Below are 21,490 nucleotides of genomic sequence, written 5' to 3'. Positions count from 1 at the left end.
CTTCCCGTATTCACTCAGCAAGCGGAGGCTGCAATACTTAATGTATTTAATAGCAGATCCTGACAACATACGGCATTTAACTTTACTGCTCTGCGTGTGTCACGCTACACGTAATTACTAATGCTTTGATACCGTCTGGGTTGCAGTTCCTGCGCGTTTTGAATCGGTAAACCGGCCTGTAACGACACACACCATGAACAAATTAGGGGCGCCACTCATAATGAGTATCAGTCTGACAACACAAGTGACGCACAAGTGGTGATTCTGTAGCGGTGGAATTTTTTATAAATATGTCACATCAGCTATGAATTCATTCCAGGATGTGGCAAACCTTCTAAAAGTTAGACATAACAAGAATATCGTTTACTTCTATATGGTGTACAGTGTGGATTTACTTGAACACCCAAACAAACATAACTTTGTTTCTTATTTGGACAGAAGGCAAACATAATTTCCGACACTGAACACCTGATGACCTCCTTCTGTCATAACAAGAAAATTAAATCAGGCCTGTAAATTGCTTTCAGGATTACTGTGGAACATTCTAGACAAACAGAAACAGCTATTTTTTTAAACACAAAGCAAAGGAGACGTCGAAACAATGCATTACAAACATTTTTACGGAATTGTTATGGCCTGCTAGAGCAAACAATTAATTCCAGTTCCAATGTAATAAAAGAGCCCTGGATCAGAATATAAACATCTCTCAAAGTTAAACCAGATGCGGAGTGCAGTCGGGATTCAGGAGAGCCTCTCAAAGAGGGGGGAAAACAAGAGAGCTTTTTTTCAGACAGGAAAATGAGTCAATAACCTCTATATTTCTCACTTCTGCCACTGTTAGTTAAAAGGCCGACTCACAGACAGCAGACTAATCCTTCCAACTCCACCAACAATGTTATATAATGGGGAAAAATCTACAACTTTAAATACTGTTGAGAGTAAGAAAGACTATTGAGAGTAAATTCTTTGGAATAAGAACTCTTTTCTTAGTATTTTGCACAATACCATGATGTTGCAACGGCCACACTCTGAGAGAGAATAAATATTTTTAATTTGAACAATATTAATATATTATTAGCATTGAAAATTTAAAAAAAAAAAAAAACTTTTTTTTGTATTATTGTAATTTTTATCTATTATCAAATGATTTGTATTTGTTATATGTGTATTTAAAAATTGATTGTTTAATTATTTTAACAATTTGTCATTTTGAATGACATGAATTGGACTTCAAAATCTTAAGCATTAATGATGAACAATTATGAGACCCATAGTACCACAATATTTTTTTTTCATAAAAAATGTAAGTGAATAATTCAAAAATCTGCAATTGAATAAATTCAGTTTTACAGTATGTATTTAGATACTAAAAAAGGTCTTTGTAGCAAGGTAATATCCACAGTCTTACAAAATTAAGTTAAAATTATACTTTCTACATCCATACCTTCCAAAACTTGTCCTATGTTAATATTTATTATAATTTAAATAAAAGCATATAAACGGATATAAAATGTGTACAACATTGAAACATACAAATTTTCTAAAATATTTGATTGGCAAGATATATATATTTTTAGACATTTCAGTTTTATTAGAAACAACTGTTTCTTAACTTTATCATTATTTTAAAATTACAATTTAATTTTGTTTAAAAAATGATCTGTATATTTAAACAACTGCTTAACTCTTTTATCAGTTTGCCAAACTGAATGACATGATTTGGGCTTCAAAAATTTAAACATGAATCAGCAAGAACCATGAGAATCATATTAACAAAACATTAATTTTGTGTTTTAATAAAAAAGTAAGTAAACAATAACAAAATATGCAATTGAATAAACAGAATTTTACAGTATATATTCACATACTGCAAAAGGTCTCTATTTACAGGAAGGTTAAATATCTTCTGATGATGATTTACACAAATATCTGCGTTTACCAAACTGTCTCACATAACACCATACAACTTACTGGGAATCAAATAAAACAGATAAAATAGTCATTGAATTTCTCCTTATGACCACTAAGTATACAACAAGGTCAAGTGACCATAAAACTCAAACGCACAAAAAACGACAAAAACACATCCCGATCCGAATGTGAAAACCATTAAAACAGTAGAATGTACTGTACATTCTTTAACTGTCCCAGTGTCCTCGTAACAAAAGGCTGCCATCAGGCTGTAGCTGGTAATTTCATTGCTTGGTGGGTGGCTCAGTTTGGTCTTCACGTCAGCGTGAACGTGGCCTGGAAGCGTAGCTGTTTTGGCTGAGTAATCCCTCTGAATACAAACACTACACGCACAACACTTTATCTCAAAGAGTAAGTAGTCTCCCATGTCCATAAGAATTTCAACTGTGACTCCACATGGATTTTGCAGAGAGGCACGTTTTTGGGAAAGCTGTACTTAGGAATGTTTGAGAAGATATTTCAGTGGTTTTCGGTCATCGTCTTTGCTGGATACTATTCTGTGTGCTTTGTTCATGCTGATATACTTTGTCTGGCATATAGAGAGCTCGTCAAGTTTCCCACCATCTTAGAAAACTAGGAAAATGTTTAAAAAGAGAAGTTCCAGGTCTGGAAAACCATGGGAATTAACAGTTAATATAATAATAATAATAATAAAAAAAAACATATAAATAATATAAAATATTTGAAACATAAAAAACATCAAATGTTATGAAAAAGTATTTTCTAAAATATTTAATTGGCAAGAAATAGCTCTTTGTGAAAAAATAGACATGTTTATCCAGTAATGATAAGGAAATTCATAGGTACGGGAATGTGAATGCTTTATTCAGTTCTGACGTGTACATAAAAGAAACTGAAGCAAAACCCACAATAAATACCTTGATAAAGGCAGCTGATGTATGGATATATGGTCTTAACACATAAATAACACTGACTTCCTTACTTTTCTCCAATAAATAGTAGCTTGTAGTATATTTACAATATGCACACTGTCAATTCATCAGTTCAGTTCTCCTGTTAAAACCACACGTTTTCTTTAAGTATGAATTGCATGCGTATAAAATACTAGTAGTGGTTCTTTGGTACAGAGGACCGTGTTCTGAGACTATATGGTTTCAAACAGGTTCTCTCACGTCTTATGTGCCATCGTAATATGTACAGGGAGCGGATCTGCTCTTGACTTCCTCAAAAGAGTGAATTCTCCTCGCTTTCTTCATTACCTGTAAGACACAACGTTAAAATAAGTGTGACAACTACAGTGTGGATGTATAATAATCTTCAAGCAATTCCAGGTGTGTATAAAAAACAGCATATTCTGGTTAGGTATGTTTTGAAGCATGGCAGCTGGTTTAAGCTGGTCTTTACAGTAGTTGATCATGAGATGGTTTGAGCAGGTCCTTAACAGGTTATGAGCAGGAGCTAGTTACTTAGGACCAGCACATGACCAGCTTAAGCCAGCTCATAACCAGCTTATAACCAGTTTAACTATGTTTTTAAGAGTGGCAGCTGGTTTGAGCTGGTCCTAAGATGGTTATGAGCTGATTTAAGATGGTTATGTGCTGGTCCTAAGCTGGTTCTAAGCAACTAGCTCCTGCTCAGGACCAGCTCATAACCAGCTCAGGACCAGCTTATACTAGCTCATGACTAAGTTAAACCAGCTCAAACCAGCTGCTGTGCCTCAAAACATACCTAAGATGGTTATAAGCTGGTTATGAGCTAGTTTAAGCTGGTCCTAAGCAACTAGCTCCTGCTTAGGACCAGCTCAGGACCAACTAAGGACCAACTTAAACTAATTCAAAACCAGCCTAGTTATGTTTTTAAGAATGGAAGCTAGTTTGAGATGGTTTAAAATGGTCCTAAGATGGTTATGCGCTTATTTAAGCTGGTTGTGTGCTGGTACTAAGCTGGTTCCAAGCAACTAGCTCCTGCTCAGGACCAGCCCAGGACCAGCTTTAACTAGCTCATGACAAACTAAAGACCAACTTAAACCAGCTCAAACCAACTGCTGTACTTCAAAACATACCTAAGCTGGTTATAAACTGGTTATGAACTAGTTTAGGCTGGTCCTAAGCAATTAGGTCCTGCTCAGGACCAACTAAGGACCAGTTTAAACCACCTCATAACCAGCTTATAACCATCTAAGGTATGTTTTTAAGAATGGCAGCTGGTTTGAAATGGTTTAGGCTAGTCCTAAACTGGTTATGAGCTGGTTTAAGCTGGTCCTAAGCTGATCCTGGTTCTAAGCAACTAGCTCCTGCTCAGGACCAGTTCATAATCATTTTATAACCAGCTCAGGATTATTTTAAACTAGCTGATGACTAACGAAAGACCAACTTAAACCAGCTCAAACCAGCTGCCGTGTTTTAAAACATACCTAAGCTGGTTATAAGATGGTTATGACCTAGTTTAGCTGGTCCTAAACAACTAGCCCCTGCTCAGGACCAGCTCAGGACCAACTAGGGACCCGCTTAAACCAGCTGCCATGCTTCTAAACATACCTTAGCTGGTTAAAAGCTGGTTATGAGCTGTTTTTTTCAACATGGTAAAAACTTACTTCTGCAATGCCCGTAGTGACGGACCCCTATGGATCGACCCAAAAAGCAGGTAGCCCTACGCAGGTGGCAAGCGCTGGGGTAGGTGATGTTATCATTGCCGCAGATGATTTTCTCAGGCTCCATGGGCATTGGGCAGGGAGCAGTGCGGCACATGACGCAGTGGGCGCTGTTGGTCTGGTCCGTCACGCAGGTGTGCGTCCCAGGACATACAACATTTGAGCATGACTCTGAAAAAATAGTGTCAAGAATCAAGAAAATTATGAACAATTAGATTTAGAAGATCTCCATAAAACATGCAAGTGCCCACCAGGGTCCAAACTATTTATTACACTACCCAGCCAAAAAAAGAATAATAATTAAATAAAATTAGTTTGAATTATGCAAATCACTGGTATTGGTGAGGTTCACACGATTTGATATTTGATTTAAAACATATGTTGCAGTTATTTTAAAATTATCTACCAGAAATCCAAGAAATATCATTGGATGTTTTCAGAATACATATAGTAAACATGCACTGTCTTTCTGAAAATAATAAATCAATCTGAATCTGAAGCCTTTTATTAAGTCTGCAAAACATCTTAGCAAAATAATGGACTGTGGAACCTGAAAATCAGCAGCATACTTTTGCATTCCCCCTGGTACATAATCTCCAAGTCAGGGTGACCTCTGCAGCGAGCCATCAGGAGTGCACACTCGTCTTTGTATGAGTTTCCATCGCTCCCACACACGGCGTGTTTAGTGGAGATGTTGGAACAGTCTGGAGAGCACACGCACTGGGGACGTCCTGACTTCATCCTGCACACCTTTCCAGGGCCGCAGTTGACCCCCTCGCAGTTCTCTGCAAGAGAAAGTTGGTGGACAAAAGTTGATTATTAGGAACTCTATATATTCATTCAATACTGAAAAGCCATTCTCTTGAACTGCAAAGGGAGTCATTCTGAGTTAATGAGTCGCCAACTGACATACTTTCCAATAATTGTCCATTCTACTCCATTCAACGTTGAAGCCAGAGCAAACAAAACATCCAAAACTGTTTATACGATTCAGGGCCCGTTATCCCAGCTTCTGGTTCCCATTCATACAAGTTCTTTAATATCCTGTTGCTCCCCTTCCCTGTGAAGCCAACCAAATCACTCAAGGCCGAATCAGATACCTCCACCTCCACTGGAAATCCCTGTTATGTTTCCTCAAGATCCGCAGGCAGTCACACATAATTTACGAAACTGCCTTGTCTGCCCCCAAAAAACAAATGTAAGGAAATGCGCGGACAGAGCTTTCAGGAATGCTTTGAAGCGTTTTGACATTGAGAACATGCTGAGGAGGTCACACAGTAGGGTCTGCTAGTCCATATAGTTTTATGATAATGGAAAGCAAACGCCATGGAACAAACAATATGACTTTCACTTCCAGTGTTTCCCCCCACTCCGCTCCAATCCAAGTGTCTAATGATGCTGATTGTGTTTGAGGCTTATGAGGACCAGACTTCTCCAGCATGTGGCACACATTTTTCTTTGCGGTTTGCTGGAATTCAGTCATCTCCGAGAGGGAAAGGCAAAACAAGTCTGCTTTCCAATAGGCATTGGGAAAGAGTGAGAGAGGGAGGAGAGAGAAAGGGATAAAGAATCATTTATTCTTTTCATGCATAACGCGAAATATAGCTGAATTGAAAGAAAATTGAGAAAAAAATTGATCTAGAATTTCAATTCGCACCTTGCTATTGCTAATCTGACGTAGGTTGTATTCACATTTACCATTGTTCAGCAAAATTCCACACAAACAGGAATTTCGGATGAGGGCAAAATCCACAGAATCTGATATAAAGTAGGTCATATTCACGTGCAGTCACATATAACGTTGTTCAGCTAATTTCTGCAAGCAAAATCCAGTAATTTCAATACAAATTCACACGATCAGGAATTTTACATGAGGGCGAAATCCACAGAATCTGGAATTTCGATTTGCAATGTGCTATTGCTAATCAGATGTAGGTCATATTAAAGGAACACTCCACTTTTTTTTAAATATGCCCCCCGAGTTAATAAATTGAGTTTTACCGTTTTTAAATCCATTCAGCCCGTTTTCCTGTTCTGGTGATATCACTTTTATCATAGCTTAGCATAGATCATTGAATCCTATTAGACCAATAGCATCACGTTCAAAAATGACCAAGGAGTTTCGGTATTTGTCCTATTTAAAACTTGACTCTTCTGTATTTATATAGTGTACTAATACTGGCGGAAAATGTAAAGCTGCGATTTTCTAGGCTGATAAGATTAGGAACTACACTCCCATTCCGGCGTAATAGTCAAGGAAGTTTACTGCAGTAATATGGACACAGCAGGTGCAGTAATATCACGCAGCACCTGAAATTAGTTCCCAGCTAAGTTAGCATTTGCATATGTGCTGCATGATATTACTGTGCCTGCTTCGGCCATGTTACAGCAGCAAACTTCCTTGACTATTACGCCGGAATGGGAGTGGAGTTCCTAATCTTATCGGCCTAGAAAATCGCAGTTTTGCATTTTCTGCCGGTATTAGTACACGATGTAACTACAGAAGAGTCAAGTTTTAAATAGGACAAATATCGAAACTCATTGGTCATTTTTAAACGCGATGCTACTAGTCTAATAGGATTCAATGATCTATGCTAAGCTATGCTAAAAGTGATATCGCTAGAACAGGAGAACGGCTGAATGGATTTCAAAACGGTAAAACTCAACTCAACTCGGGGGGAGTTGGAGAATGAGCCTATTTCCAAAAAAAAGTGGAGTGTTCCTTTAAGATTCAGTAATATTCATGGAATGCTTTTGTGGGGGGGGGTTTATTTTTTATTTTTGAGAGTGAAATCCACACAATCTGGAATTTCGATTTGAAAATTGCTATTGCTGATCAGACATCGATCATATTAATCTGCAGTCACATTTACTTTTGTTCAGTGAATTTCAATTGTGGATTTCAATTGTTCAATAGAAATCCACACAATCAGGAATTTCATATGAGGGCCATATCTACATAATCTGGAATTTTGTAAAAGGGTGAAATCCACACAATCTGGAATTTCACTTTGCAAGTTGTTAAAGCTAATCAGAAGTAGGTCGTTTTGAGATGTTGCAGACTTACTGTTTTTCAGCAAACTTCTGGAAGTAAAATCCAGTTATTTTCAGAGAAATCCATACAATCAGGAATTTCATATGAGGGCAGAATCCAAGTAATCTGGAACTTTGTATGAGTGAGAATCCACAAAATCTGAAATTTGGACTTGCAACTTGCTTTTGCTAATCAGAAATAAGTCGTGTCACATTTACCTTTGTTTGTTTTTACCAGGCAGAAAGATAGACAGAAAAACAGTTATTTCAATTGGAATCTATGTAATCTGGAGTTTTGTTTGAGGACAAATTATTTCCCCACCAAGATTATGCAATGTTGGTCAAGTTGGTCATGCGGATGTGTCACAACACTGTTGACAATAGACAACGGACCAGTTTTGGCCAGCAACATTTTGCTAACGTTACTGCAACTTTAGTGGGAGAAACATTCTCATTCTAGAGAGCATCTGATTGGACGAAATGAGTGAGTGTGGGATGACTCATCAATTTTTTGGTTTCCCCGGAGGAGGATAACCATAAATTTTAAAAGCGTCTAACTGCTAAAATTATCCACTAAAAGTGAATTTTAAGAGTACGCAATCATACATATGACCTCAAAGCTAATAGATATGCACTAAAAGCCACAGAACTACAATTTTGAGTGCAATTATGGGTTTACTGGGCTGAGGAAATTCATTCTAATTATCACGTCGGCTAACTTGTTTACTCCAGAGATAACACTCTGTGTTTAAAACGTCTGATGATAGTAGAAGTTTGGAGCCCTTATATGAACTTACGTACCACCTGGCCAAGGCTATCAGTAGTAAATGATTTTCACAACAACTGGGGAAAGTTAAACAAAACATCTGGTGCAGATTCATGGTTTTCAAACATGCTGAAGAAATGCATTTGCAAAGAAAACTCTCCAAACCAAGATTTGGCCTACAGTACTAGATTTTATCTCCTCAACCCCAAATGGGTTCAGCCCTAATTTGCAAATAAGGAATGTTCTCCAACGTGTGTAGACGGCTTGAAATGGTACACTCTCAGAAAAGATAGGTACAAACGTTGTCACGGGGGCGGTACACCTTTATACCTTGGTACGTAAAAGATACAAACATTTTTTTTCCTGAGAGTGGTTCAAGAGGACTTCACCACAGAATCTCTCACTGATATCAACAAGTTGGAACATTGCGCTGCAGGATAACCACGTCTACCCGCTGAGATCTTAGAACGGAGGGTAAATATGAGTCTGTACCTTTGCACGGCTTACAGGAAACTATTCCCAGGAATCCCAGCAGGCTGACTTCATTGATTGGCAGACTGGTGTTGGACCAGGCAGTGTCCAGACGGCCGGCCGCGCAGCACTCTTCCTTGCTCACGCCCTTCATGAGCACCATGTCGCAGCGGTGCTCCGGACCCTGCTGCAGCCAGCACATGCCAGCTTGACAAACAAATACAGAATGAAAACATACATAATAGATCACAGAGACATTGCCAACAATACAACCCTGACATCAGCTTGTGATTTTTTTTTATCCATTCCTTCTTAGTCACATATAAAACTGAAAAGGATTTGATGACTAAAACAAAGATGATCTCAGATATGTGATATTACTTAATAAAATATGTCATATGAGAAATATCCCATGTGTTACGAGGAAAAAGGGATTTTCACCATTTTTTTTTTTTGATTCTTTGTGAAAATATTTCAAATATTTGTTCAGAATACGTAGAACCTTTATAGATTCCAAAGGTGGCACGGAAGCACTTCTGAAGTGGCATTTAATTGTCTTTACATAGATTGCATAGATCTGTTTCTGAATATATAACTAACGTAATGCCACTCATTTAAAAGAGCCTGCAATAAATGAACTCATTCACTTTCTTTTGCTCTAGTTCATTTGAACTATTAACATTAGTCAAAAAGGAGGTCAAAAAAGTCTGGCAGACTTAAAAGTATTAGTACTTTTTATATAAAAGTATATATGTGACCCTGGACCACAAAACCAGTCTTAAGTAGCACGGGTATATTTGTAGCAATAGCCAAAAGTACATTGTATAGGTCAACATTATCGATTTTTCTTTTATGCCAAAAATCCTTGAAGATATTTTGTACATTTTCTACGGTAAATATATTAAAACATAATTTTTTATTAGTAATATGCATTGCTATGATCTTAATTTGGACAACTTTCAATGCTATTTTCTCAGTATTTTGAAGATTTTTTACACCCTCAGATTCCAAATATTCAAATAGTTGTATCTCGGCCAAATATTGTCCTTTTCTATCAAACCATACATCAATGGAAGCTTATTTAGTCAGCTTTCAGAAAATGTGTATATCTAAATAATAATAAAAAATCATTATGTCCAGGGTCCCATATAACCACAATTAAAGTTAACGATCGCGAACAGAAATCGCTTTTGAGTGAGGAGGTCACCATAGCAACAGCTGCTCGATCGCTGTCAGTATATTGGTACATCTACGAAACGTAAGTTCGTTATTTTTAATGTCATAAATATAATCTAACGTTAGTGTTTTCTTTAAAACACATTTAAAAGTGTGTTATTTCACGTACATGAAGCAATGTGGTAATATCTTGATTAGTACATTAGTAGATAACATTTTCTAAATTTCTACAGCAATGAAGAAAGCTAGTAATATTGTAAAGTCGTTCACTTACCGTTCGTTCGATGATCTTCAAGTATTTCACAAACTGAAATAAGTATCACACAATGTAGTACAGCCAGAAAGTTCATGATGCTGCTGAATACTTCTTTCCCCAGATGTTTGAACCGTCGGCGTTCCTCACAAGTATTGAGACTGATAAGAAGTCTACAGAGCTATTAACGTGGGTTGTTTCCACTCGGATTCGTGAATGGACTTGTTGTAAGTGATTTCGGTCCGCCTCTGTATAAATATTTTGCCCGAGTAAATTATGCTTCTGGGATGGGCGATAATTCCAGCCAGTTACGTTGCTGATGCAGTTGTGTACTTAAGTCAGTTCTCGGATATGAGGCTGAAAAACTCCCACACTTCATCTCGGTCCGTCTGAACTCACTTAACCAAGACATTTACCGAGATAACTTCAATGACAAATGTAGATGCAAGAAAGTCCATGAATATTTCTCAGGGTAGCTTTTTTTTTAATTCAACAAGTCTTGGTTTACATAAATACTTACATACCAGAGGTGTTCTGAAATGAGGAGGCAAAGTCCTCAGAGGATTTAATCAAATGTAAATTCATGTCTGAGTCACATTTCCATGGATACATAAACACTTACACTATTTCATATTTCAAGTTAGTGTTTTTAAGCATTTTACATTTATTCCAAAACAAGAACTGAAGGCAGCAACAAATTAAACAATATATTTTATTTGTGAACTTATCTACAGCTATTTTTTTTAATAGTTAGTCATCAAAGCTCTGTAAATATTGGTCACAGACACTGAGATTTACCTTTTTACTTCACCAAGGTGATTACTCACAAAGAATCCTACAGATCATGTTTTCATGCCATTTTAAGTCTTGTTTCGCATTAAAAAAGGTTATATCTAAGTGTGAGTCTTCCTATTAACGTCCCCATGAAATCAAAATTGAATTTTTGGGCTTTTATTATGAATATATTAGTCTTATGGTTATCTCTAGGGTGCTCCAAAACAATTACAAAATATAGTCTCTAACTTACGCCAATATGGATCAATGATTTTGATAACATCACCCTGCACTTCTCATCAGACTTTTAGTTCAATCAAATGCTCTCTAGAATCCTAAGTGCCCCGCCGCCTACACTATTAATAGACGCTGAAGCTGCCCCTGATAGCACACATACATCAAGGAGACGTCTTTTAGACATCTGCTTTTACATCTGCAAGATGTATTTTTTAGAGTGTTTGCTCATCTGCAATACATCTATTGGACGTTTCCTATCAGATGTCAAATAGACTTTAATTAGATGTCTTTCAGATGTTTCTGATTTAGAATGTTTAAAAAAATATACTGACGTCTGTCAGATGTTTGTACACAGCAGATGCTTTCTGGATCAAGAGATCTTTAACAGACATCTCCCTGACAGCACACATACATCTCGGAGACGTACATCATGTCTATCACTGAAATGCCCCTGATAGATAGATAGATAGATAGATAGATAGATAGATAGATAGATAGATAGATAGATAGATAGATAGATAGATAGATAGATAGATAGATAGATAGATAGATAGATAGATAGATAGATAGATGGCAACAAAAGTGAGTACACTCTCAGTGAACTTGTCGAAAGGGTGATATATTGTGTTAGCACCATTATTATCTGGCACTGCCTTAATCATCCTGGGCATGGAATTGACCAGAGCAGCACAGGTTATTGCTTGGATCCTCTTCCACTCATCACAGAGCTGCTGGACATTAGACACATGTTTCCCTCAATGAACTGCAGCTCCCCAGTACCAGCAGTGTTCATGCAGCCCCAGACCATGATGCTACAACCACCATGCTTGACTGTAGGCAAGACACAATTTTTTTGGTACTCCTCACCAGGGCATCACCACACATGCTGGACACCATCTGAGCCAAACAAGTTTATCTTATAGTCTCATCAGACCACAGGACATGGTTCTAGTAATTCATGCTCTTGGACAGGTTGTCTTCAGCAAACTGTTTGAGGGCTTTCTTGTGAGCCAGCTTCAGATGAGGCTTCCTTCTGGGACAATGCCTATGCAAACCGACTTGTTGCAGTGTGCGGCGTATGGTCTGAGCACTGACAAGCTGACCTTCTACTTCTGCAACCTTTAAAGCAATGCTGGCAGCACTCATGCATCTGTTTTTTGAAGCCATGTTCTGCACCTGACACACATAATGAGTGCTCAACTTCGTTGATCAACCCTTGCAAGGCCTGTTCCGAATGGAACCCATTTTTGAAAACCTCTGTATGACCCTGACCACTGTAGTGTAAGTTGGTTTCAGGGTGTTACTGAACATTTAATAGCCTTGGCCATCTTTGTGGAAAGCAACAATTCTAATTCTCAAATCCTGAGAGTGTTCTTTGTCATGAGATGCCATGTTGAACATCCAGTGGTCAGTATGAGTGAATTGTACTTAAAGTGCCTAATTTAACCATTATTGACCAGGAATGTTTAATTAAATATTAATAAATCTATAAATAAACTGTTTAAATTACCATTGTGACCGCTTATTCCAATATATTGTTACCCTTGAATAAAAAACACCCTTGTCCAGAGCAGAAAAATACCCACCTTTCAGTTAAAGTCTGGTTTAATTACAAAGTTTAATCTTGTTTGACCAACATACAAAACCACTGCTAGAGAAAACACTCAATTTGTGTAATTGCAGTTTGAACCAAAACCTCATAGTTACTGAGATTTATCTTTTGTAACAACTAGCCCTGGCTTTTCCCCCCCAATTTTTGGAGTGCTTAATACTCATAATTATGCTTATTGTGTCTGCTGATGCTCTGGTTTTCAGCATCCTGTGTGGTTTAATTTTAATGAAAAGGCAGTAAAATGTCAGTTTTGTTTTGCAGAAGCCTGTGTAAAAGAACTTCTCCAACCAGAGGGCAAAATTAGTCTTAATTCAACTGAATATTTGAGCTGTTATAAAGTTTAAATAACTGATTAGACACACCTGTGTCCAGATAAACTGAGATAAACAATGCTGTGGTCACCGGTGGGGCCTGGCAGCGGTATCTGCGGACTGTCACCTATCAGCATGTGACGTCCATTAAAACGTGGCCTGGAAGTCAACGGCGTGACCACTAAATAGATGAGACTTAGTGTGTCTGTGGGACATTCAGCCATGTGGAAAACCACCATCCGCCAAGCATGGAGCTCATTAAGATGTTGTGCTCAAGACAAGGAGTTCCTTGAGAGTGGAACACATGGTTCATATTGACGATTTCGGTTTTGATGTAAACTCCCATAGTCGTGCACTGGCATGCTTTCTTGACTGGCACACCCTACCTTCCTCCCATCGCTGTGGTATGATATTGCATGCCAGCTAATATTTTGCAGGTTCTTCCCATATGGCTTGATCCTCAATGGAGGGTCTTTGATCTCAGAGGGGGAGAAGAAAATCTACGTATCATATGAACCATCTATATCTGTTTATTAAAAAAAGAGGGGTGCTGACCTTTAGGTGGGTAGTCGAAAGAAGCACTTGCCCAGGGACTTTCTCACATGGTTTGGATCTACTGTAACTAACTTATTGCTGTTTTCCATTATTCATCTAACACTTATTCATGAATATCAGTCACTCATTGAAGATCACAATATTTATGAGCTGCAAAAGTAAGTGAGAACTTACTGAAAAATGTCTGATTTTGATTTGCAGTGATGAAAGACACACCACGGCTGTAGCTCTGACAGAATCCGAAAATGGTTTGATCCTGATAGAAAGGAGGGGGGAAAGCACAGATTGTGAAATATGAATGTTTTTACAGTTGCCATACATATATTCAGTGGTTGAAAGGTAAGACTGGACGAGCATTATATGTTTTGTCTGTAAAGGATAAAATGCTATATACAGTATCTCACAAAAGTGAGTACACCCCTCACATTTCAGCAACCATTTTAGTAAATCTTCTCAAGGGACAATACTATAGAAATGAAACTTGGATATATTTTAGAGTAGTCAATGTGCAGCTTGTATGGCTGTATAGATTTACAGTCCTCTGAAAATAACTCAACATACAGCCATTATTGTCAAAATAACTGGCAACAAAAGTGAGTACGCCCTATGTAAACTTGTCCAAAGTGTCAATATTTTGTGTTAGCACCATTGTTATCTGGCATTGCCTTAACCATCCTGGTCATGGAATTGACCAGAGCTGCACAGGTTGTTGCTGGGATCCTCTTCCACTCCTCACAGAGCTGCTGGATGTTAGACACATGGCGCTTCTCCACCTTACGCTTGAGGATGCCCCACAGGTGATTAATAGAGTTCAGGTCTGGAGACATAATTGGCCACCCCGTCACCTTCAGCTTCCTCAGCAAGGCAGTTGTCATCTTGGTGGTGTGTTTGGGGTTGTTATCATGTTGGAAAACTGCCGTTCTGCCTAGTTTCTGGAGGGAAGGCATCATGTCAAGACACAATTTTCTTGGTGCTCCTCAACAGGGCATCGCCACACATGCTGGACACCATCTGAGTCAAACAAGTTTACCTTATAGTCTCAACAGACCACAGGACATGGTTCCAGTAATTCATACTCATGGACAGGTTGTCTTCAGCAAACTGTTTGCGGGCTTTCTTGTGAGCCAGCTTCAGAAGAGGCTTCCTTCTGGGACAACGCCTATGCAAACCGACTTGTTGCAGTGTGCGACGTATGATCTGAGCACTGACAAGCTGACCTTCTACTTCTGCAACCTTTAAAGCAATGCTAGCAGCACACATGCATATGTTATAAGCCAGGTTCTGCACCTGATGCACAGAACGAGTGCTCAGCTTCGTTGATCGACTCTTGCAAGGCCTGTTCCGAATGGAACCCATCTTTGAAAACCTCTGTATGACCCTGACCACTGAAGTGTAACTCTGTTTCAGGGTGTTACTGAACCTCTAATAGCCTTGGCCATCTTTTTGGAGAGCAACAATTCTAATTTGGAGAAATTGCTCCAGTACATGTAATAATAATAATAATAATAATAATAATAATAATAATAATAATAATAATAATAAACAAGTATGCTGTTTGTATATTAAAATAGCAACAATAACAATATTAAAGTATTATTTATATAAAAAATAAATAATAATAATAATTAAATATAACATTAATTAGTAGGAAATGTGCATCTAATAATAATAATATACACAAGTATGTTGTTTGTATATTAAAATAGCAATAGTGAGAATAATAATAAATTACTCATTACAAATAATATTTACATCTAAAATTATTTAATAAATTAAAAAATATTTTAATAATATTTTATAATAATTGAAATAAAATAATTGCTCAAGTACATTGCTTAAAAACAAGTATGTTGTTTGTATATTAAAATAGCAATAATAATAATAATAATAATAATAATAATAAATTATGATTTATATAAAATAATAAAAATTACATATAAAATTATTCCATAAGAAATTGCTCAAGTACATGTATTACTACTACTAATAATAATACACAAGTATGTTGTTTGTATATTAAAATAGCAATAGTAATAACAATAATAAATTGTTATTTATTAAAAAAATGAAATAACATTAATAACATAACATTTTTTAATAAGAAATTGTAAAAAGCATATCTAATAAGAAGAAGAATACACAAGTATGTTGTTTGTATATTAAAATAGCAAAAATAATAACAATAATAAATTATTTATATAAAAATGAAATAATAAATAAATATAAAATGATTCAATAAGAAATTAATTGCTCAAGCACATCTCATAATAATAATAATAATAATTATAATAATAATACACAAGTATTTTGTTTGTATATTAAAATAGCAATAATAATAATAATAAATTATTATTTATAAAAAACAATAAATAAATAAAAATATTCAATAATTTAGATAGAAGCTGCTCTAATGACATAGACACCTCTAAATTATTTGGAAAGGTATTTAATAATATTATTAATAATATTAATAATACACTAAAATGCCACATAGGCAGCTTAGACGTTTTATTTTATGACATGAGAAGATGGAATATTTGTAATGTCAAACAAACTAATATGTAAATTTAAAAGGATAACAGTGCTATATAGCCATAGAAAATATAGCATTTTTACCTGGAAATATCAGGGAATTTTTATAATAACGATAATAATATTAATAATAATACAGTATTCAGTGGCATTTCTAATATATCAAGCCAAACTAATGTTTACTAATATGTTTAGCCATCGCTAAAATCCACTGTAATTCACTAGAATTCCCTTCATTGACAGTCTTAGGAGTACTGCAGCTAGTGATTCAAGCCTTATTATTTAGCAATCCTGCCCTCTTCTGGTGGTTCAGTAAAGCAAGACTGATTATTTCATTCTGGTCTAGATCAAAAATTATGAATTACACATTTGCCAATTATATATGGCTTATGATCAAATATGCTGCTTTGAATTTCGTCAGTAACACATTATCTGATAAAGAAGTAACCTGAAAATATTGTGCAATATTTTCCCCCCTTTGCACTAAAACATGCATGTGATGCTCACATTAATCTAATCATAAGAACCTAGTTATTCATTATTTTAGTCTCTGGAGCAGATGCTCTTAGTTCCGTTCAACAACAAATAAATAAATTATAAAGATGTTTTGCTAATATAATTATATTGGATAATGCTGATACTAATTATGTTTGCTGATTTGATTGAAGGGATTTTAACCGAACAGAATAAACACATGATTCATTTTGTTGCATAATGAGATAAAAGCTTTGATTCACATCTGTGCTGCAGAATAAAAGCCCAACTGGGAACAGACGCATATGCCTAATGTCATTAAAAGCCCAAATTTCGTCATAAACACTGTGCAGTAATAATCCATGAATAACAGAACCCCACATTTGAAGATTTTAGCATCAAAGTTCCCCCTAGTTTTCTTTGTTGCACAAACACATAGAGTAATCAATTAATTCCCTTTCTCATGTGTGTCGCTGATTGAAAAATCTACCAAAGAGGAAGTAGGTGACTAATTCATTCACCCCCCCGCACCAACACACCTTGCCTCCTTCTTAATGGCCATTTAAAGTCCCTCCAGCTGTTCATTGACGGGTAAGTTAATCCCTCTTAGCCGGCTACGCCGTGGGGTGTAGATCTTGCTGCAAAGGACGTGCTTTGACGCAACACAGACTAAAAGGAGAGCACACTGGCAGGAAGCCTTGGAGCCTCAGGGCGATTGGAAGCATCCTACACTGATGTCTACTCAGGCCTGTGCCAGTGAAGAGGACACAAACATCATGCACAGTTTGCCATCGAATTGACAAAGTAAACAATTAAGTGAGCATCTATTTGTAGAGGGTTATAATGACTCTAAAACCCTGTTGGAAACAAACAGACAGTCAAATAAAAACATTTTCATGATGATACTCCATCCCTGATACACATTTTGGTTTAATTTGTTACAGAAGGTAGTAGTAGGGAATGATTGCTTTTTAACTCACATTGAAGGTGTCTGCTAAATAGTTTCCTAATGATTTCATTAAGATTTTTTGGTATTTTCAAGGAATAAATATTTAGAATAAATATTTCAGTCCATTGCGAAATTATAAGATAATTTCATTAACTGTCTGAACAGTAGCACGCTCACTGCATGACAGATGGATGCTGTAACGTATCTGGTCTTCCCTGTCATCATGAACTCTTGCACCACACTTCATGGACTACAATCCCCATAAGCCACTGCACCAATCACTGCACACATCTGTTCCTCATTTCCCACTGATCTGATTGCTGCAAACACCTGTTTCACATTTACTGACTGCATTTAAGCCACTCTCACACACAGCCACCTTGCGAAGTCTAATTGTTCCCATGGTCATTATTCTAAGCGTGTTTCTCTGGATTGGATTGCCTGTGTATGACTCTGGACTGTGTACCCCGTTTTTGATTCCTGCTGCCTGCCATTTGCGACCACTGCTTGATTATTGAACTGTTTCCCGGATTACCTACGTTGTTCCTGTTTCCTGGCTTTTACTCCTGCTTGTTGACTATTCTAATAAAGCCTTGCAAATGGATCCGCACGTCTCTGACTCCTCCTTGTGACAGAAGACTTCGCCACACCCGGATCCAGCGGCTTTATTCAACCACCAGCATCACAACATGGACCCAGTCGACCAACTTCTGCTCCTCCGACAGGAAGATCTTCCCATTGAGGATTATGTACTACAGTTTCGTAGGTTATCACTTCAAGTACCTTTGTATGATGAAGTATGGCTGAGGGACTTATTCCGCTTTGGACTCAATGAACCCATTAAATCGCTGTTGCCTGGAGGGGAATTTAAGTGTTCGGTGGAGGACTTTATGAATTATGCGTTGGTGTTATGCGGCTCTCCGCTAACTGTGAGAGCTCTAGAAGAGCCACAGCACAAGAGGTCTGCTAGCCCAGAACCACAGCAGCCACACTTTACCACGAGGTGGAAAAGGCTAATTTCTAGCGTGGAGGACCCACCGCTGCTGTCGGTTCGAGCAGCTGGTCTCCCAACCAGCCCTCCAGTGACTGCGCCGCCAGAGCGCCCTCCAGTGACTGCGCCGCCAGAGCGCCCTCCAGTGACTGCGCCGCCAGAGCGCCCTCCAGTGACCGCGCCGCCAGAGCGCCCTCCAGTGACTGCGCCGCCAGAGCGCCCTCCAGTGACTGCGCCGCCAGAGCGCCCTCCAGTGACTGCGCCGCCAGAGCGTCCTCCAGTGACTGCGCCGCCAGAGCGCCCTCCAGTGACCGCTCGCTCAGAGCCTGCTCTTCCAGAGTCTCCGCTGGAGACGCCCAGCCCTCCTGAATCTCCGCTGGGGTCGTCCAGTTCTCCAGAGCCCGCTCCTCAAGAGCGTCGTCCAGAGCCCGCTTCACAAGAGCGTCGTCCAGAGCCCGCTTCACAAGAGCTCCGCTCCACTCCGCTGGTTCAGCCCTGCCTTCCAGACACTCCGCTGGTTCCGCCCAGCCTTCCAGACACTCCGCTGGTTCAGCCCTGCCTTCCAGAGACTCCGCTGGTTCCGCCCAGTCTTCCAGAGACTCCGCTGGTTCTGCCAAGCCTTCCAGAGACTCCGCTGGTTCCGCCCAGCCTTCCAGAGACTCCGCTGGTTCAGCCCAGCCTTCCAGAGACTCCGCTGGTTCAGCCCTGCCTTCCAGAGACTCCGCTGGTTCCGCTCAGCCTTCCAGAGACTCCGCTGGTTCAGCCCCGCCTTCCAGAGACTCCGCTGGTTCCGCCCAACCTTCCAGACAATCCGCTGGTTCAGCCCTGCATTCCAGAGCCTCCGCTGGTTCCGCCCAGCTTTCCAGAGACTCCGCTGGTTACATCCAGTCGTCCTGAGATTCCTGTCTGCCCGGTTCTGGTCACGGAGCTCAAGCATGGACTGTTCCCACCCACCCTCCCTGCTGCTCCAGTCCTGCCACCTCTGTCTCCTGACAGTCCCTCTACTCACCCCCATCCCACCTTCGTGGCAGAGGACTTGCCGTGGGACTGCCAGTCGCCATCGGTGTCCAGACTGAAGGACCCCTCACCATCACCTCCAGTCTCAGAGTCCTGGACTCCACCTCGGTCCTCCGACCCTGCGGCTCCACCCCGGCTCTGTGCTCCCTCGTCTCCGTTGTCGGCCGTCGGCCCAACAGCTCCTCCGGGCTCCATCGTCTCTCCGGCTCCGCCCCGGTCAGTCGTCACCCCACCTTCGCCTCTGGACTCTACTCCTCCGGCTGCGCCTCGTCACTCCGTCCTGCCGGCTCTGTGGACCTCCTCCCTCCCGTGGGCACAGCCTCGATCCTCTGTCACTCCGGCTCCGCTGCGTACCTCCGGACCTCCATCTCCGCCGGGGTCGCCAGAGCCTTGGGTTCCGCCTTGGCCCTCTGGATCCTCTGTGTCGCCCAGGACCATCGACTCTCCGGTTCCGCCTCGGGCTCCACCGGCTCTACCTCCGTCGGTCGGCCCCATGCAGGAGCCAACCCTTCCTCCTCCATGGCTTCTCCCTCCGTCGGCTCCGCCTCATTTCGTGGTTCCAGTACCACTACATGGACCTGGCCCTCCATCCCTCCCCCTGTTCCGCCTCCGCTCCACCACCCTCAAGATGGTTAAGGTGGTTAGAGCGTCTGGAAGCCGCTCCTTGCGGAGGGGCTATGTAACGTATCTGGTCTTCCCTGTCATCATGAACTCTTGCACCACACTTCATGGACTACAATCCCCATAAGCCACTGCACCAATCACTGCACACATCTGTTCCTCATTTCCCACTGATCTGATTGCTGCAAACACCTGTTTCACATTTACTGACTGCATTTAAGCCACTCTCACACACAGCCACCTTGCGAAGTCTAATTGTTCCCATGGTCATTATTCTAAGCGTGTTTCTCTGGATTGGATTGCCTGTGTATGACTCTGGACTGTGTACCCCGTTTTTGATTCCTGCTGCCTGCCATTTGCGACCACTGCTTGATTATTGAACTGTTTCCCGGATTACCTACGTTGTTCCTGTTTCCTGGCTTTTACTCCTGCTTGTTGACTATTCTAATAAAGCCTTGCAAATGGATCCGCACGTCTCTGACTCCTCCTTGTGACAGATGCACTGGTGCGGTCACTTGCTCTTAAAATACTCCGTCATTTTTGGTCATAGAGATAAAAGTAATACATCTTTCGAATCTGTAAAGACTCTACGCTTATTTGTGTGCACTCAGAATAACAACGAAACGTGCTTTTGTAAAATAATTAAAGCAAACAGGATGCGATTTCTGTTCTGTCTCGGTTTTTTGAGCGTGAAACTCTGTGCATACTTGCCTTACAGACATGAAAAATATGTTAAGAGGAAAATGTCTACTTTTACATGATTTCAAATAGAAAACAAATAGTCTTGGATTATGTAATCTGTATGAAACACACAGGCGCATCACTACTGCAGAGATGACGAGTCAATGTCGGCGACTTCATCTTTTAAAGGTGTAATAGTCAAGGAAGTTTGCGTAATATGGACGCAGCAAGTGCAGTAATAAACAATATATATATATATATATATATATATATATATATATATATATATATATATATAACAAAAAGCCGGTCACATTGGAAGTTGCCTAGCTGGAAACTAATTTGGGTGATATTACTGCGCCTGCTGCGTCCATATTATGGCAGAAAACGTCTCGGGTTACTATTGTAACCTTAGTTCCCTGAGGGAACGAGACGCCGCGTCAGGAACGCTATGG

At 39.5% G+C, this 21,490-nt stretch overlaps 1 protein-coding gene across 1 annotated transcript; it reads right to left on the bottom strand.

Annotated features, from left to right (window-relative positions):
* Positions 1-1,764: 1,764 nt before the first annotated feature.
* fstl3 (follistatin-like 3 (secreted glycoprotein)) lies at positions 1,765-10,520 on the bottom strand. The gene is made up of 5 exons (XM_073844639.1): positions 10,303-10,520; positions 8,874-9,059; positions 5,152-5,367; positions 4,526-4,753; positions 1,765-3,191 (listed from the first exon to the last, which is right to left on the bottom strand). Exons 1-5 carry the CDS (start codon positions 10,376-10,378, stop codon positions 3,157-3,159), a joined length of 741 nt encoding a protein of 246 aa, XP_073700740.1. The 5' UTR covers positions 10,379-10,520; the 3' UTR covers positions 1,765-3,156.
* Positions 10,521-21,490: the final 10,970 nt, after the last annotated feature.

Source organism: Garra rufa, chromosome 7, assembly GCF_049309525.1.
Source record: "Garra rufa chromosome 7, GarRuf1.0, whole genome shotgun sequence".
NCBI classification, from domain to species: domain Eukaryota; kingdom Metazoa; phylum Chordata; class Actinopteri; order Cypriniformes; family Cyprinidae; genus Garra; species Garra rufa.
This window is presented reverse-complemented; position numbering and strand designations above follow the sequence as displayed.

What these genes read in the sequence shown, in the direction of transcription:
- fstl3 (XM_073844639.1), bottom strand. Translation starts at nt 10,378, where the DNA reads ATGAACTTTCTGGCTGTACTACATTGTGTGATACTTATTTCAGTTTGT. An exon ending in TTCCTGTAAGCCGTGCAAAG is followed by an intron (nt 5,368 to 8,873) that starts GTACAGACTCAT and finishes TTTCTCTTGCAG; the next exon opens with AGAACTGCGAGGGGGTCAAC. An exon ending in GTACCAGGGGGAATGCAAAA is followed by an intron (nt 4,754 to 5,151) that starts GTATGCTGCTGA and finishes CTATTTTTTCAG; the next exon opens with AGTCATGCTCAAATGTTGTA.